This window comes from Watersipora subatra, chromosome 4 (genome assembly GCF_963576615.1).
Source record: "Watersipora subatra chromosome 4, tzWatSuba1.1, whole genome shotgun sequence".
NCBI classification, from domain to species: domain Eukaryota; kingdom Metazoa; phylum Bryozoa; class Gymnolaemata; order Cheilostomatida; family Watersiporidae; genus Watersipora; species Watersipora subatra.
This window is the reverse complement of record NC_088711.1, coordinates 27,265,668-27,279,468: the sequence shown is the minus strand read 5'-3', so window position 1 is coordinate 27,279,468 and position 13,801 is coordinate 27,265,668. Positions and strand designations below refer to the sequence as shown.

The 13,801-nt window shown below is 38.6% G+C and overlaps 1 protein-coding gene across 1 annotated transcript in view; it reads left to right on the top strand.

Moving 5' to 3' along the window:
* The first annotated feature begins 1,385 nt into the window (after positions 1 to 1,385).
* The window catches only part of LOC137394105 (dystonin-like), a 73,018-nt gene continuing 60,602 nt past the window's right edge, over positions 1,386 to 13,801 (top strand). The window contains exon 1 of the mRNA XM_068080823.1: positions 1,386 to 1,514. Within this exon, the coding sequence (XP_067936924.1) occupies positions 1,386 to 1,514 (129 nt within the window). The remainder of the gene's footprint in view (positions 1,515 to 13,801) is intronic.

Sequence of the window (13,801 nt, the reverse complement as noted above, 5' to 3'; positions counted from 1 at the left end):
CTTAATGTAAAGTTTTATACCAGTTCTCTCAACTGATTCTTCACGAAACGATAAGAAAAATTTGATTCAATTTTGCTAAGAGCTGTTACATTGGCAAGTCAGAGTATGGCAGTATAGCTTCTAAGGGTCACTGTAAGATTTCATGTTGTTGTATTAGAAATGTTGAAGAGATGGATCGTATCGCACTCTCTCTCAGCTGCCGTTGGTACTCTGTAAATTTGATAAGTTGACTGTCCACAGATTACTTTTGACTTGTGCTCCTACCTACACACTTTTAACTATGTATGTCATCATCTGAAGTAGTTATACACTACAGATTTCCTGGTCGCATTCTAAAGCCGTTGTCAACTTCTTTTTGATGGTTAGCTCGTGAAAAATGTTCTTCCAGTTGTCCCTCATTGTTGTGAATGTCGTCAAAGAGGTTAACAGTGATTTGAGAATTTAAATCACATCCTTTGTGAAATTATTATGTTCGACAATTGTAGCCAATGCTGTGTATAGTTATGGTAGATAGTAGAGATGTCTGGTACTAACTCAATGATTATTAGGGGTTGGTAACGAAGCGTATCTAGTAGTGAGACAGAATAGTGCATAACTTTCATTCAAGCCCATTAATTTAAAGTTGAGCCAAGGAAGTTATTCAGGTGGCATAGTTGTGATAGGGGAGCCGGTTGCCTATGCGACAAGTGCCACAGAGCAAGGCCACCTTTACAATCTTAAATAAATAAATCATAATCTCACAAATGCGTGATAAAAAGACATTTACATAAACGGGTTCTACTCTCAATATGAGTGTTTCAACATTTTACGTACAGGTTTCTTCCCATGCCATTGTATGCCCTCACCCATTGTCGCAAACCTACTGCTTCACTCTGATAGTGTTGAGGAATTTCAGTTGTTGCTCTTTTTATTGAAAGTTATTATTCAACTGACCAAGGAATTGTTGTCAATTAATTGGGGGTTACCTTTCATCGACTAGTTTATAACTAGATTGCGCAGTCGTGCTTAACAAATTAGCATTGAGACGCATTATTCTCGTCTAACCCAATGAATCGTTCAGCTTGACTGGGATAGGCCTCACTATTTCACAATTGTTAGGCTGACAGAAAGGAGCATCGGTTCAATTATCTCATCCTTTCCTTCAGTTTACACACCTACTGACTCGTCAGTTGTGAACTTTTTTCAAAGGACATCTAGTATAGAGGTATGGTTGTTAGTAACATGATACAGCGACCATAACTTCAAAGTGTTTGTCATCTCAGCTGTTTGTTCGCCTCTCCACCTTGGATTATCTTGCCGATAGTAGTTTGAGTACCTAACACCGGAATGTGACAGATTATTGTAACTATAACCTTAACTTCTCCGGATATACATGGTCAGCGGTCATGGCTGCTTCCATGTACAAAATTGAGAAGAAAGATAAGAGACTATTTGTCAACGCGGGAGCATCTCTTAGAGGACTGTTTACAAGAAAGTCTAAACGTTCTAAAAAGAAGAGTTTTGATGAATCACAGGTAGGTTTGGAACAAGTCATCAATGCTTGAAATCTACTAGCTGTTCCTATTTTGAGATTGCTCTGCGGTTTTCCTTGTTATGTCTATCTTCCGTCCTCGTGTCTTTGAGAGATTGTAGCTACACTGTAGCTAGTTAGCCTTCATTTAGTAGTTATTGCTTTTACTCATCTCCAGTTTCTGCTATATTGTTGTAAGAGGCTGTTCATCAAGTTCACATATATATAGTATATATAATATATGTATTATATATATATAATGATATACTAAATGATCTTAAAGCTAGAAATAGACCGAGCATTTGCGGAAAACCAATCATATCTTTGGTCAATTTTAATGCATTCCACTAATATTATGCTTGGTGGGGCAGGAAAACTAGCGACACTAACTTCATGAATCTAATGGGCCATTTAAAAGAATGTTCTGTTAGCAAGTTGCCCAAAACTGATGTTTATATTACTTTCTTTGTGTCTGTTTTGGAAAACTGCGATCATTGAAGTAATCTTGTAGAGCTCTCATAGAGTTAAGCTATTGCCACAATGCTTTCTCATCATCTTTTTATCATTATTGTAATTTTTTTCTGGTGGTGTCTTATGGAGCTAAGCTTCCACATCAAGTTTTTTGTTACACAAAAAAACAATAGATTGGCCAGATGCTCAGCTGTTTTCGAATGAGAAAGAAAAGCATGCTGTAAAACTAGATTACATCCCATCAAGTAACTTTACAACACTTCTTATCACGTAGATAGATTAATAGATTTATAGATTATTTCTTACCTGATAACTTCACATCCTGTTAAACCGCCCTTATAGAAGGCCATTAGCGATGTCTATTCCAGCAGCTAGGAGAGATTGTTGAGTGATCAAACTATAGATTTAGAATAGCATTTAAATTGCAAGCAAATCCTTGACTTTATTTACACAAATGTAATAAATGCTCATGCTCTTCTAGTTTAATATAATTTATTTGCAATATTTTTAATACGTGCTTTAAATGTGTTGGGAGTTGGACTAAAACAGTTTTAAACAAAGGGAACCAAAATATCCTTCACTATATTTTTAATATATATTTATTATACATTCAGCTCAGTTTGCCGTAGTGGTCAATGCAGGTGCAAGAATTATGAATGTGGTTTGTAGGACAGCTGGTAGATTGCTCCACTACGGAGTGCTAAGATATTCGGTCTCAGTACACTTTCAAGTATTTAGCTTTCATGGCGTCGCCATTGTTTATTACCAAACCCGTTGGACTGGGTGTCCTCACTCATTTCCCAGCTACTGTATGACACTGATGAGTGACAGGTTCTGTTCGGTCCCTCGGTGTGCGCAGACTACACATATTACAATAGCAAGAGCCTAAGCTCATTCATTGAAGGGATCTGTGGCATTAGCTTGAATGTCAAGAACGTTGATTAATGATTAGTTGGATTGGTTGAGGTGGGAAATCCGATAGTCTTTCTGTTTATTACGTCTATTTTGATATTTAACCAAGTCTTTTATGTTAGGAGTTGGTATACTTAGTAGAAAGAGCTTTGTAGTTCTACTTTGCATTGCAGGATAAAGCTAGACACGGGTAGCTTTGCCCGGAAGCAAACTTGTTTTTTCGGGTTTTGACTCCATCCTGCCTAGCTCCTGATTTGTTTTGACTAGCATTGCACTGGTTTGCATTCAACTAAACGTTCTAGGGCTCCTAGACGGTTTTAATTAAGGTATCACATCCAGTGCTGCCAATCAGCACTCATAGAAACACATAGTGTATTTCTTTTATCTATAAGCAAGTGAGCATTGTACAGCATAGTGAGCCATTTGCCAGACCCTCTCCTCCATCCGTAGTTGTACTTATCTGTATGTACTTCATTCGTAGTAACTCCGAAAGAGTAGTGTTTCATAGAGGTCTAATTTGCAGACAAATCTTTAAAGATATCCTTTATGCCATAAATTATCCATTTTTAACCATTAAGTAGTTTCATTTGTGTTCTTTTGGCTGTCACTTTACTTTCCATATATATCTCTTTCAAGGCAAACTAGGCCAGTCTGTGAAACAGGCTTTTGAATGTATCGAGTAACCAAAATCAACCTATTATCTTTATTAATACTCAGCTGTTTTGTGTACTATAATTGTTGTTTTGTTTGACCCTTCAGTTGTTCCTAAATTGCTTTTCATTCAATGTATTCATGCAACCAGTATAGCCCTTTATATTTGGACTCAATATAGTATGGCTAGTAATTCGGCACAAGCAGATGAAACAATAATAGGTGTAGCAGGTTTCTATTGAATTATACTCCCCATATACAGGTGGGGATGTAGATTATAGCTAACATAATTCACTGTATTAGATATTAATGGAGATGATTATAATTGTGGTACATGTATCATCATGTTCTCAACATTTAGCATTGTTTGATGGCTTTCCTAAAATAGTATTGACAACAAATGGCTGGGGTAACCGTTGGGGTAACTGCGATGCTTCCTTGGTGCATGGTTCATAGTGCACTACATTATGAATGATCTCCTCTCAACTTGCAAGGCTAACTGGGGGTGGGCAACTCTTTAATTAGGCATTAGATAGTTTGGTACCATGAAATATAGCACTAGCGGACTGCAGTAATAATTTTTTTCATTCTTAGCCTGTGATATTCCAGCAATTATTATTCACAGGGCTTAGTTAGTATTCATAGTAATTGTCTTGTAGACAGAAACAATGATTTTGCCATTGGTTCATTACTTTTTTCTCTGAATATACTAGTATGGCTTCCTTGATTAGACCAAGAAAGAATATGTGACATAAAAAAGTTGTACACAGATATTCTAACTATATTGGTACTTTTTACTGTTATGCTTAAATTATGGAACTATCTCTGTTCATCTCTGTTAGAGATTGATGAGAAGTGCTCTGGTTGTTTACTGGTGTATTAATGATCCTTTTAAATCCTATGCATACCCTAGAGGATTATGCGTGATAAATTATCTAAAAACTCTTATCGTTGATTGGAAGTAAGCGGAACACAATACATAATCCCGAAGTTATTCACTACATTTCGCTTTCAACGATTTGTGCTCGATTTTATGATAAAGTTAGTCTATTGACAAAGGAATGACCTGTGGACGAATCCAATAAAACATTTTGAGCACTCTCCAAACAAGCGTGTTTGTTAGACGGCCGCACGCTCAGTTATTTTAGCCCATAAACATTAACTGTTTGTAAGTCCCAGGCAGCAGCATATGCTGACGACAAGCTGACGATGCAAACTGACATATGCTGACGATATTCACTGTCAACAAGCCGACCCAACCCCTGTATGCCAGGCAATCTAGGTTATTTTGCTTCAACTTGGAGGAGTGCAGGATTGAAATCCGAAGGCTGCATGTGTACCCCTGAGGGAGTTCGAAGCACTCTTAGTCAGTGTCGTGTCTCACATTACTGTTTTCTAGAATATTGTAATATATTACATATATGATGTGTTGTATTCTACAGCACATCATATATGTACTGTATTATATTACAGTACATATATGATGTGCTGTATTATAGAGCATTTTGCTCTAGCAGTCATAATTTACTATAGATCTCTACTGAAAGTAGTTTGGCGGTACACTAAACCACTTTACCAATATTTATGGTTGATATGGACACATGTCTAAAGCCTAGTCTACATATATAGTATACATATATTGTACATATATAGTGTGAGAGTACGATGCACCTCACAGCTGTTTTATAGCGATTGCGTTCCTTGACTAATCCCATAAATTGGTGACAAATGATGTTTAACCGCTCTCCTTTGTCGGAGGTATGTGCTCATCCAAATATGTACTTTTCATTGAGCTGGTTTAAAGTAGAAGAGTTCACTTGGGATGTTTTTTGAGCCGTTCATATGAATCGTCTGAATCGTCGGGCTATTTTGGTTACATCACTGCCTGAAACTCTAGTTTCACATTACTCTTGTGTGATGGCAAGCTAAGCCTTACGGTCACAGCATTCACCCGAATCATCAACAACACAGGGAGTCCGTACATAGCCGCTACATATCTTGCGCCATGCTGAGAATTCTATGTGAACCGAGCTCAAGTCAGTGGCGTAAGCAGCTCTCATCGTAAGCACTTTTACACGGGCCTTAACGCTGTACCAAGTCTCTAGTAAAACCAAACTGCTGATTGCAGATGCAAACCAAATAATACAGCAGGGTGCCACCAAGGTAATGGAGCTCATCCCACCTTAATCTACTTCAAGGAGACTTTTATCAATCATTTGTTGGTTTAGTAGGGCTGCTAATTGACTGGCACACGTTCCCTTCAAATTGCTTGTTTATGCTTCATTGTACTCGAGCGATCCAACTGCCAACTAAGCTTCTATGGCTCCGTGGTAGATCGTTTACATTGGTCTCTCTTGTTTATTAAAGCAGCACTCACTTGTTGACTCACATGGTGTGGTGGCAAAAACTCGCTCATTGGCGGATGTTTGAAATGCGTTTCAGTAGTTGCAAGTTCCTCTACGCAGTGATAGTATTATAGCTACTATATAATAATACCAACCATATATTTTCATAATAATGCCATTACAAAAATTATTTTTCTTGAGTTTCGATTGGTTTTTAGCTAATCTTTCATGAAGCTCATTACTTCTACCACTAGCATTACCACTCAATAGCTCTGAATCAAAGCTCTGTCATGTCAACCACGTAATCGTAATATCCGTTCTGTCATATAATTAATGCAATCCTAACATCCACTTATGACAAAACTTACCTTGTGATATGTGTGAAAAAAACGACATTTAAAAAAAATCTTAAATAGATTTTAGACTGTGCATGTTGTTGAATGGAGACCCAGGATGTGTGACCCTTGAACTATAAAAAAACTGACTAGACTAGGTGTGTGGTGTTTTTGAAACGCAAAGCATACAGACCCTGACATACCCTCTCATTTTTTAACCATTTTTGCCTTACATAACTTGGTACCTCTAATGCAGTTTTCGCAAAAGTTTTACTTTATGAACTAATATTTCAAGATGGCTTACTTTTGCCTAGCAGGTCTTCTTCCTGTAAGACTATTATGCAATAGCTATACGAGGTGCTAATACAAGAATATGAGGCTTTGAGAAAAAACACACCAGGTTTTAGGTTCGCATTGCGTACTCAATTTAATGTATTCATTTATACGTTAATTATCATTAGAAGTGCACAGGGAGCTTCTTGACTGTTTGCTGTGCTAGACTAGACTAATTTATTTCACTGAAAGATTTTGTCACAAACAAGTCAGCAATGAATCAGACGACACACAATAAGATAAACAATATTATAGATTGCCACACTGAAAGCATAACAAGGAAACATTTCTGCACTAGCTTGTAAAAACTGTTGATTCACATAATGTGTTGCATCAGCTGACATACAGGTGTGATGATCATGAATAATCAGAGAATACAAACATTGGTACATTACATCCCTTACCAATTTTACAGGCATTAAGTCCTGTTGTGACATAAATCAGACAGCTACATTTGTGTAAGCAGTTATTTGAAAAACATCCATTAAACAAAGCTAATTTGTAACACACAGTGTAAAATATATATATAATCAGAATAAAATGAGACTAGCTATAAAGTATCCTAGGGCTGATAAGATTTCAGCTTCAAATTCCACAAGGTCCTACTGTAATCTGTTTAATGTACCCTAATATCCCCATATCTCTCTGGTGGGTGACGTGGTCGGGTAGAGTCATGGTTAGGAGCCAGTGGAATAGAACAGTCAGCCCTGTTGGCCCCCTTTAAGGTACTTTGGTTACCAGGGCCCAGTTGAACTGCGTCAGGCAAAACTTTGACAAAAGTGGAGTTTCTACGTGTTTGTTTCCCACTCTCATCCCTAACAATTATTTCAGACCCTTCTTTAGCCACAACTGTTTTGGGGTTTGATTCAAAATTACCATCTAGCTTTCCCCCTTTCTCTTTTCTCATTAAAACCTCATCTCCGATCTCAATATCCTTACTGGATAAACGCTTATCTACATTTTCTTTGTTTACATGCTTAGCTCTTGCGTCAAAATCAGCTGCTTTCTCAAACACAGTTGGATCAGTTTCACCGCACAAACCAGGAAGTTTAGTTCTCATTTCACGGCCACCAAACAGAAGGCTAAATGGTGCCACGCCTGTGCTGCTGTGCGGTGTTGATCTGTATGCCATGAGAAAATCCCTCAAAGCCTTGCCTAAATTTTCCTTTTTACCATGTGCAATTTTCAAGGATTTGAGAATCGTACGATTTACCCTTTCTACCTCTCCATTTGCCTGAGGCCACAATGGGGTAGTTGATATCCACTTTATATTACAAGCCTGTAAATAATCCTGGAACTCTGCTGATATAAACTGAGGACCATTATCCGTTCTCAGAGTCTCACAGTACCCAAACCTAGCAAACACGGTGTCTAGAAACTCAATAATCTTTGCAGACTTGGTAGAGCCTAGAAATGCACATTCAAAATATCGAGAGTAATAGTCGACAAGCACCATAATTGACCTACCATCTGGTAAAGGACCTAAAATGTCAGCACTCAAGTATGACCATGGTTTATCCGGAAACTTTGTCATTGTCACCTGCTGAGGTGGATCTGGCTGAGATACTGTCATACACTCAATGCATTTCCTACAATAGCTCTCTGCCATTCTGTCAATACCTGGCCACCACACTTTGGTTCGTAGCCTCTGCTTGGTTTTTACAATACCCTGATGACCTTCATGAGCGAGTTCCACAGCCTTATCTCTCAAACTTCTGGGTATAACAATCCTCTTATCTCTCAGTACAACACCCTGAACCTCACTAAGCTCAATAGACACACTTTTGAACGAGGAAGGACAACTCCCAAAATCATTGCTATAAATGGCCTGTTTCAAGAGCTTGATTTCCTCACACTGATTAGACTGGTCAACTATTTCCTTCCATGTCATAGCTTTCGGAACAGAGTCACGAGCTGTGTATTCCATATAACTCTCACTTGTAACATTGCTAATAAATGGAGAATCACCAACCCAATTCACCATCCTAGACAATGGATCTGCTATGTTTGATTTGCCACTCTGATACACTACATTGAACCTGAATGACTGCAACCTCAATGCCCATCGCTCTATCCTAGGTACTGGCTTAGAACAAGGATTGTTGAGAATAAACTGCAAAGCCTTGTGATCAGTTATCAGCTCAAACTCTGTGCCCAACAAATATAGCCTGAAATGTTCACACGCCCACACCAATGAGAGTGCCTCACGCTCAGTTTGGCTGTAACGCTTCTCGATATCAGAAAGTGATCTATGACCATAAGCAATCACCTGGTTAACCCCATGCTGTGTCTGTACAAGCACTGCCCCTAAAGCAAATGGAGATGCATCAGCAATTAATTTCGTCTTAGCATTAGCATCATAATGCGCCAGTGTCTCTGCATTGCTCATCAAGTGTTTGATCTTATCAAACGCTTTCTTTTGCTCACTTGCCCATCGAAACACAACATTCTTATGCATCAATCTCCGTATAGGCTCTGACACAGTTGCAAGATCAGGAAGAAAGCGGCCCACAAAGTTCACCAGACCCATGAAACTTCTACACTCAGTTGCATTCTGTGGGGCTTTGAAATTAACTACCGCTTCTACTTTCTCAGGATCTGCCGATATACCTTTATCTGAGACAATAAAACCTAAAAACTTAACCTTGCTACAACGGAATTGGCATTTCTTCGCGTTCAAGGTTATACCAACGTCTCTGAGTCGCTCAAGCAAAGCCTTCAACCTTATATCATGTTCCTCTACCGAACTAGCTTGTAAGAAGATATCGTCAGCCATGTTTTGTACACCCTCTAGACCTGACAAAACCTGCTGGATGATATACTGAAAACATTCTGGGCTAGCATTGACTCCCATTGTCAACTGCTTGTAACGATACAGGCCAAATGGAGTGGAGAAAGTGGTAATATCCCTTGATTCTTTCTCCAATTCTACCTGATTAAATCCCTGATTCATATCTAAACGAGAGAAAACCTTCCCTCCCTCTAAATTAGCAAGCATTTCCTTGATTGTGGGAATGGGGTGGCGTTCACGAGTAATTGCCTTGTTTGCCCTTCGCATGTCAACTGTTACCCTAATGTCACCATTGTCTTTAGGTACACACACCAGGGGACTGCTCCACCGGGACGGGACACCCACAACCTGCTCTATGACACCCTCACCCACCATAGCATCTAATTTCCTACGTAACCCCTCCCTGACTCCAAAAGGAGTTCTCCTAAGAGGTTGAGCTACTGGCTCTACTGTAGGGTCTATGTGGAATTTGACCTGATATCCTACCAGCTTACCCAAACCTTGGAAAACTGTCGGAAAACTTTTAATTATGTCATCAGAATTGCCAGGCAAAATGTTACACAAAACATTATCACTATATGACACTAAAGACAGACTAACAGCTGTTTCATGTGATAACAAGCATTTAGCCACACCATTGTAAACATAGAAAATAGCACGTGCCGTTTTATGACCACATTGAACAATAGCACTGAATGACCCACACAAATCTAATTTTCTCTTGCTGCCATAGCCAAAAAGATTGTCATCATCATTGACAGCTTGCAGTGAGATGCTATGCTTGGACTTCAGCTTATTATAAGTGTCAACACCAATAATATTGCTGCAGGCTCCAGTATCAAGAATGAATGGAATTCTCTCACCCATAATGTTGATGTAGCATCTAGGCATCTTACTTCTAATGTGCTGAATGGCATACATATCGCTATCGCTTGACTCGGGGTTGTTTACTGCGGACACGGTAGTAGACCTTTTGGGTTTTCCATTACAGAATTTAGATCCCGCAAAGTGTCCTTTTTTGTGGCATGTGTTACAGTTACGGTGCAGGGCTGGACAATCTGTACTGCTGCTAAGATGTTTCTCGCTCATACACCGGAAACATGCTTTCTTCTTAACAGTAGAACTAGGAGTAGACGATTTCTTACCATGCCTCCTTTGCTTCCTTACAGCTGAGACATCGACTGCAGGTGGGGTGGTGACACTCATCGAGTCTAATTTCTCCTCAATCTCCACTTGTCGAGCTATGGCTACCACTTCGGAAAGGTCTGCTTGTCTGTCAGCTGGCATTGCTGAAATTCTGTCCCGAACTGTCTTACTATTGACACCTATCCGGAACTGTTCTAGCAGATTTTCTTCCAAATTAGCCTGAAACTCACACGTTCGAGCTTGAGATCGTAGTTTCAGCACAAACTCTGAAACTGACTCTGATGGACTTCTTTTCACCTCTCTGAATTTCGCCCGCTCCATCATCTTGTTCGTTGTTGCTCCATAATGCCTTCGCAGCAGCTCAATTAAATCCTCTGCATCCACTTCTTTTGGCTTCCTTGGTGCAGTTAGACAGGCCAGCGTTTCATATTGCTCTTCTGACAGTCCCATGATGAGCACATGTTTTTTCTTTTCCGGTTTGGTTCCGTGGAACGCATAATAACTGTCCAATTTTTCCAAATACGTCTCAACCTTCCCGCCAAACACCGGAACCGCTGACGCTGTGGTTGCACCTGTTGCTGCCATTTTTACCAGTCTAGCGTAGAAACTTTTTTCTTCGTCGCCAATTTAATGTATTCATTTATACGTTAATTATCATTAGAAGTGCACAGGGAGCTTCTTGACTGTTTGCTGTGCTAGACTAGACTAATTTATTTCACTGAAAGATTTTGTCACAAACAAGTCAGCAATGAATCAGACGACACACAATAAGATAAACAATATTATAGATTGCCACACTGAAAGCATAACAAGGAAACATTTCTGCACTAGCTTGTAAAAACTGTTGATTCACATAATGTGTTGCATCAGCTGACATACAGGTGTGATGATCATGAATAATCAGAGAATACAAACATTGGTACATTACACTCAATTTCATAATAATTTATAAGGCTCATACTAGGTTACTCATACTGCATACGAGGTTGGATATGAATGAGACAGGGCTTGTGGATCACAAAAGATGCCGCCATTCTCTCTGAAATCTTACAAATTATCAGTAGATCACAGTAAAGCTGGTGTGATAAAAGAGATACTAAATCCTCGCTCATTTCGAGATTGCCCTTATTTTATCACGTTCATTAGCTGTCTTTAGACTAGAAGAATAATTGCGCCATAACTAACCTTGACCTTTATTAATCATGCATTGTATCGCAAGATCAGTGCCGAGAAAAGCTTTCATCTAGAGAAATATTATTTCCAGATTTCTATACATCTCACCCATAATTTAGGAATGTTTGCATGAATAGCCATTTCCCTCTAGCAAACTAAAAAGTATTTTGAAGACGCCAGGCTTTGTCTAGTTGATGTTATTTTAGACCATATTTTACTCTCAAGTGTAAAAGAGATTTAAAAAGTTGAAGATTATAATCTTACAACTGCTTTTAGAGCATGTATTTGATCTTTTGACCTAAAGTCTTCATGAGTTTGAGAGTTATGATCACCTGGTTTGTTACGACCAACTATAGTTCCTTTTGTAACCTACATAATTCGAAGCAGATGATATAATATAGATGCTGTGTATCCTGGTTATTTGCCTGCTCAGGATGGTAATATCTTGTGCCTCGTCGCATTTTAAATGTTCAACAAGCGCACACGTAGGCCTTGCTCGTGATGTTTATCACTATTCTTGAGATTGTTTTGGGAATGTTGCATTCATGGCTTAGCGTAAATGTACTTCAGACATAATTTGTCACTCGTTTCTCTGATTACAAAAAATAAATAAGGAGGATTGGTGATTAGTTGTGGTTTTTATTCAGCAATGTTATATTAATGTTTGCTACAAAACTACTGGTTGTTTAAGAATATGGCCGATTATTTGTCTGTTTCATCAACTTTTAATTCTCACATTTACGATCTATTCTGGTTTATGATACTCAACTCTTATCTTCATCATGCAAGTTTTCTCTTCTTTGCTCTCATATGTGCTATTACATCGCTCTGAGAGTTTCTGGAAAACCGCATTCATTCTGTGGCTGGATATGAATGATGCAATTTTATAAGATGATCAAGAACGTAAGATGAGAGTTGCTTGCCCTTGGATTACTATGGTAACAATTTGCTAATCACGCTTAGTGTTAACCTGAATTAGCCATAAATTAGTTGGTAATATGTTCAGAAGCCTCATTCTGAACTAAACTCTTTCATGTTCATACATGCTGCTCGTGTTGAGGTCAGATGTTGAGGTCAGATGCAACGATTAGATTGTTAAGTCAAATGTTAGGAGTGTTTGAACAACAATGAATGGCTTGTTGAAATTCGAGAGTTGATCATTGGTTATGAATTGAAACTATAATTGGGCAAGGTTGAAATTTGACGCTGATAACTACTTGATTGCTATTGTGCTCGGTACAGCCCTCGGTTGGCACTGCCCTCATGCTTGAGATAAGATAATGTCTAAGTTTGAGGTGTCATTAGGTATCGCCATTTGACAGATTTCGGCTCTCATTAGGCGCGCGCGGAACTGCCAGAATGTCAAAAGAATGTCAGCTTTTGTGTCACCACTTCCAATGTTTGCTGCAGTATAGTATTTGATTTTTATTTCAGGACTGTTTATATAAAGAGATAATAGTTTATAAATCATATTTTGCAAATAACGGAACTCTTATCTATAGCTACATGTCGGTTTGAGGACCGGCGTATGCGAGACAGTGTTATGGGTGATTTTGCACATACAAATCATATATGACAAATATTGCATACGCTTATAGCCAATAGCGTACATGCTAACCATAAAATCATCCGAGTTAGGTTGAAACCATATGACCTATAGCAGATTTTTAAAGATAACTTATTCCATATTTATTAGTGTGACCGTTTTCGGTTGCGCGAATTTCAGCTCCCTGATAGTTAACTTTTAACTGGAAATGCATATGGCTGAGCATTGATTCTTTATAGCCCTTGGTTGTTTATAGTCCTTGGTTGTTTATAGTCCTTGGTTGTTTGGTGACAAATTCTTTGGTCAATGTTCAAGGCTAACAATTCGCTTTTTACGAATGATGGAAATGCTTAGTGTATATGCGTCTGGTTGTATTGCGATTTTCTATAGGATTCCCTTTTTCAATCGTCTTAGTAAATGTACTATAGTAGTTCTTGCGAAAGAAAACTGCTAAGGAGCTGTCGGCTATCTAATTGTAGTTATTCGTTTTATGCAGAGGTATTGTAGTTAGTTGTCAAAATGAACAAATTTCCTGTGGCAGTTCTTCGCTTCATACGCTTTTAATTGGCTGTTGTCTATGACGATATT